The 5,000-nt window shown below is 50.7% G+C and overlaps 1 protein-coding gene across 1 annotated transcript; it reads right to left on the bottom strand.

Annotated features, from left to right (window-relative positions):
* Nucleotides 1-1,541: 1,541 nt before the first annotated feature.
* Nucleotides 1,542-4,718, bottom strand: INSM1 (INSM transcriptional repressor 1). The gene has a single exon (XM_075862973.1). The coding sequence runs from the start codon at nucleotides 4,535-4,537 to the stop codon at nucleotides 3,251-3,253; it is 1,287 nt and encodes a 428-aa protein (XP_075719088.1). The 5' UTR covers nucleotides 4,538-4,718; the 3' UTR covers nucleotides 1,542-3,250.
* Nucleotides 4,719-5,000: the final 282 nt, after the last annotated feature.

The raw sequence follows: 5,000 nt of genomic DNA, 5'->3' as shown, positions 1-5,000 counted from the left end.
CATCCCGACCTGGACCGTGTAAACGAGACCGCTCGTTGATCAGCGTTAGTTTGCGCCATTCACAAGGAGCTAATACTCGTTACTTCCGATATTGGCAACGAGCATTCTGTGAACACTCATTTGCCTGATGAAAAAGGCCCTTACATGATGATAAGCTGTGGATCAGCAAATGTAGTCAGGAATTACTTAATGTGAACCCTAAAGTTTTCTTGAAACCTGATTACATGAACTGCAGTAATTCTGTACAAATATATTGAGATTACATTCTAGAAGTGTCTGAAAGCAGAGGGAATGTTCATACTGCTGCTTTTCCACTATACATGTCCATGAGTCGTGCAGGTAACCAGAGGCTGTTTAATTACCCAGGAATAGAGGAATGCTGGCACTTGTAGTCCCACAGCAGCTGACTATCCTTCATTCTCTACATCTTTGACTATTATGAAATCCCAAATAAATAATTTATGCTCTGGCAATATCATTGAATGTGATCTCCTGAAGAACACAGATTATCTGTAACTCAACCTGTTTATTTGAAATATTCTACTTTGCTATTGGATTGCTGCGGCCTGAAATTTACAATGTATCTGCAATCTAGAAAGTTGAAGGGTTTACCCCGAGACCAGGATTCATCACCTATTCATAGGATAGATAATAAATGTCTAAAACCTGGTCCCCACAATCACTAGAAGAGGGGTCCCTAGCCCTTCCCACGTTTTACCTCACTGCACCCTACACAGTGAGGAGCTTGAATGGAGCAGTGGTCGAGCTTGTGCCCTGCCACATCATTCAATGTCTATGGGGCTGGCAGAAGTCGCTAAGGACTGTACTCACCTGTCTGTCAGTCCCATAGACACTAAATGGAGCAGCAGCGCACATGCTCGACCGCCACTGCAGTGAGGAACAGGGGTCCCCGCGGTGGAGCCCCCAGCAATCAGACATTTATCCCCTATCCTATGGATAGGTGATAAATGTTGATCTTGTGATAACCCCTTTAAGCCACGATTAATGTGAAAATTATGATAAAAGTTCACCGCTTTAAAAAAATATTCTTCATAAAAAAGTCTAGAAATTTAATTAAAAAAAATCTAAAAAAATATTCTAAAAATGATAAAATATGAAAAGCTCTAAAGTAGACTATTACACTGAAGAGGATATTAGTTTTTTTAAATCTGGTATATCAAAGATATTTTCCTCCCATTCGTAGTTTGTCAACCCTGATACTTCCAGATAACTTACCTGTCTGGGCATCTCCGTTTGACAACCTCCAGAGTACCTGTATACAAGTTACAGTGAAACCCTTTTGAGATGATCACCTAAAATTGCATTTTTTTTTTATAGAGGGGGGGGGTCCTCTCAGAAAGGGGCAAATATATTATTCTTTTAGTAAGGGAATTTAGTCTAGATTATAGGTGGTCTTCTGGAGAGGTTTTCCTGTATAGGACAGTGTATGGTGTTAGTATCAGACACAATAACAGTATAGTAAAAACACAAGTCGGCAAGTTTACATTTGAATTTGAAAATATTTTATTTGAATAGCAAATTGTTACACAGTCGAAACAGTTCTATTGAAGCTCTCTATAAATAGCTAGCAGTTAAGAAAATAATGTATGTAGAAAAGAGATTGCTTCTAGACATTTAAGAGCTATCCGTTTAATAGAGCCATCTGCCCCTTAAAGCACAATGAATGGAAATAGCCATTTGTTTAGGAATGTAGAAAGGCGCAACCCTTCAAATTGTTATTATTTAGCCGTTAGTGTAAGAAAAAGAATACAAATAAATAAATAAAAGCGAGATTGCAATCTGGAATGTTATACCAAAAATACTCCAATAAAAGTGTGATCAAATAATAGTCACATCTGTCATTCACATAAATAAATAAAGGAATAAATAAACATAATTAATCATAAAATTAACATATACATTTGGATAGTAGTGTAAGCGCCCATCAGGCAGCGATGAAGATGATGATGATGACTGGCTGGCCTCTATACTGGTGAAGTCATACAAGGCAGTTTATCTTTTCTTCTACAGTTATGAGACAAGGCATTTGTGGCTAAAGACTAAATAAACGTCTCCCCCTCCCCCATCCTAATAACAGATTTGTTCACAGAAAATATATGGACAGGATCCAGCGTTCACAAGCCATTATAAAGCTAATCATCATGTCAGGAACAGGCTGTGAATAGAAAGGCAGTAGTAGATCTCAATGTGGACTCCAGACAGGAACCCGTAGGCTACAGAACAAGGTCAACAGACAAGAACCAGGGGGACAAGTACAGAAGACAAAGTAAGAAGAAACTGCAGAACACCTTGACCCTTGTCTACAGGAAGGTGGGCAAACAGGCAAAGAAAGCAGAAGGCGCCCACCCTACACGTCATGAGTTATGCACACACCAAATACAGGTTCTGATCCAGGAACACCATGACTTCTTGTGTCATCCTACAACAGAAAAGACTACAGAACAGCTACACTCACCTTCCAATGCCAGGCCCGCTGCCATGGCACCAAGGAGCAGACACAGAGACAACACTATTACATGTTTGCATCACTAGTGATTGAGGGGGAGGCAGCACAGCAGAAAAGCAATAATGTTACCCCTATTAAGGCTGGAGGGGCAATGCCAAGCTCTATGACAGTGCAAAGGATCCACAATGGGATGGGTTAGGGGACTGCATTGCCTCCATGTGTAGTGCTGTCTCACTTGTCAGTGGTGGTCTCTGGAGAACATTATTGCTTTAGTATAGAGATGCTGCCTCCCTTACCAGGTGGGCATAGTCATTGGTACAGTCTACCCATAGTGTCCTCTGCCCTGTGTGACTGGCTGTCTTGCTTTAAAGCACAATAACCACATTTAATGCACTTCAACCTATATGGCTGCTACTGGTTGTGTCTTGATTTGGCAGCGAGAGAACAGTAAGTAGAGGTGAAGGGTGGCAGAGCCGGCATCTCCAGGCTAGAGGAGGGTGGCAGCATGGGTTGCATCAGGAAAGGCACAGTTCTCTTTAGGCCACAGTGGTCAGGGCCATTTGGCAGCAGTCCAATGCTATCAGGTGCTGGCAGCTCCTGGGATGAGAGGGTACTCAGCCTGGCATATGTCCTGCAGTCCCTTTGGAAGGGCTAATAGTGGGCAGACATGATGCCCTCTCATTGCCCACCAGGCCTCTTCTCCTGTGTCCTGCACGTGGCCTGGCACAGCTGCCAGTGACCCCCCTCCCCACACTGGTCCATGATTGCTCAGTCTTTGGCTGGTCAGCAGGCCGGGCGCACAGGCACCTGCAGCAGAATGACCTGCCGGTTCTCGGACGGGTGGCACTTGTTTATGTGCCGGGTGAGGCCGGGCGAGCTGTAGAAGGTGGCCGGGCAGTACTTACAGGGGAACAGCTGGGACGAGTGCAGGAGGCGGATGTGGCGCTCCTGGCTGCTCTTCCCCGGGAACGTCTCCCCACACACAGGGCACGGGTGACACTCGGAGCTGCCGCTCAGGTTGATGGGTCCGGGGCTCTTTGCTCTCCTGTCCTCCGGGTAGAGCAGCTCCTCGGCGGTGTGGCACAGCAGGTGTTTCCGCAGATAGGCCTGGCGCCGGAACTTCTTGGCACACTGGGGGCACTCGTACATACCGTCCTCGGAGCCGGACTCTGAGACGCCAGGGCTCGGGGTGTCACGGTCGCTAAGCGGCTCATCTTTGGCGGCAGGGGCGCTGGGGACAGCGGGGGGCCGGGGTTTGTGCCAGCGGCGGTGGGAGGCCAGGTTGGCAGGGCAGCTGAACACCTTGTCGCACTCGGGGCAGCGGTACTCCACCCGCACGATGCGGGAACACTTGTGCTGTGCCAGGGAGAAGGGATCGCTGTACTCCTCCTTACACAGCTGGCAGATGAACTCCCCCAGGGGCTTGTGGCCGGAGCTGCGGGGCGGCTCCACCGGACCCTCCTTGATCTTCAGCCCCAGCACCGGGGACGTGGTCACTTCGTCCTCAAACGTCAGTTTACGGATGGCTTTGGTCTTCTTAGCGGCGGGCGGCTTGGGATGGCCGCTGGGTAGCCCGTTGGCTGGATGGCCACTGATCTTGGTCTGGGGCTCGGCTGGACGCTTTAGGAGGACCCCAGAGGAGGTGGAGGAGGCAGGCGGCAGGTTGCCCGAGGAGCTTAGCTTTAGATCGGTGGGCTGGTACAGCAGTGGCTCCATAGAAGTCACCATAGCCGGGAAGGACTCTGCGGACACCGGGGAGCCCAGGCTGAAGCTGCGCTCCAGGTACTCCCGGCTGACCGGGCGGGTCGGGCTTGACAATGACTGCTGCACAGAGTCGGGGTTTCCATACTGACCGGCTGGGGGTGGTCTGGGGCTGCAGGGGGGAGCCGGGGCCGCTCGGTCAGGACTGGCTGGGGCTGGGAATCCTCCTGTTGCAGTACACAGCTCCGGCCTGTGCCCGGACACAGCAGCGAACATCATCCACTCCCCGCGATCCTCATCTTCATCCCGGACCCTGTAGGACACAGGCGGGGACTTTCTGCTCCTCTTCACCAGGAAGCCTTTGGGCATGTCTGCAGGTGGGGAGGATGTAGCGGGCACTGTCCGAGGTGCTGCTCTGGCCGCGTCGGCTCTGTCCGAGGTGCTGTACGAGCCGTTCTGTGGATCCTCAGCCTCGGGGCCGCCTTGTCTTTATAAGCGGCGATGTTCCCGAGCACACGCCGAGCTGTCACCGCCACAGCCAATCCCAGCCCGGGCCCGGCGGCTGAAGTGCTGCTGGGGGCGGGGGCACGAGCGAGGCGGCAGATGTACCTGAGCCCCGCCCCTCCCCTCCGGCTGCGGCGGCACACGCCCGGCCCCGCCTGCCCTCACGCCTCGCTGCTTCTCAATACCCGGGCACACGTGCCTGGATTTGGGAGGGGGTGAGGGTGACCCTTCCCCCCAGCACAGCACCCGCCTGACACGTCCTGCTGCTCGGGCGTAACAAGCCTGGATATACCTGTAGACACACACCGGGGCATCGCCGAACCTCTAA

Source organism: Rhinoderma darwinii, chromosome 4, assembly GCF_050947455.1.
Source record: "Rhinoderma darwinii isolate aRhiDar2 chromosome 4, aRhiDar2.hap1, whole genome shotgun sequence".
Classification (NCBI taxonomy): domain Eukaryota; kingdom Metazoa; phylum Chordata; class Amphibia; order Anura; family Rhinodermatidae; genus Rhinoderma; species Rhinoderma darwinii.
This window is presented reverse-complemented; position numbering and strand designations above follow the sequence as displayed.

What these genes read in the sequence shown, in the direction of transcription:
- INSM1 (XM_075862973.1), bottom strand. Translation starts at nt 4,537, where the DNA reads ATGCCCAAAGGCTTCCTGGTGAAGAGGAGCAGAAAGTCCCCGCCTGTG.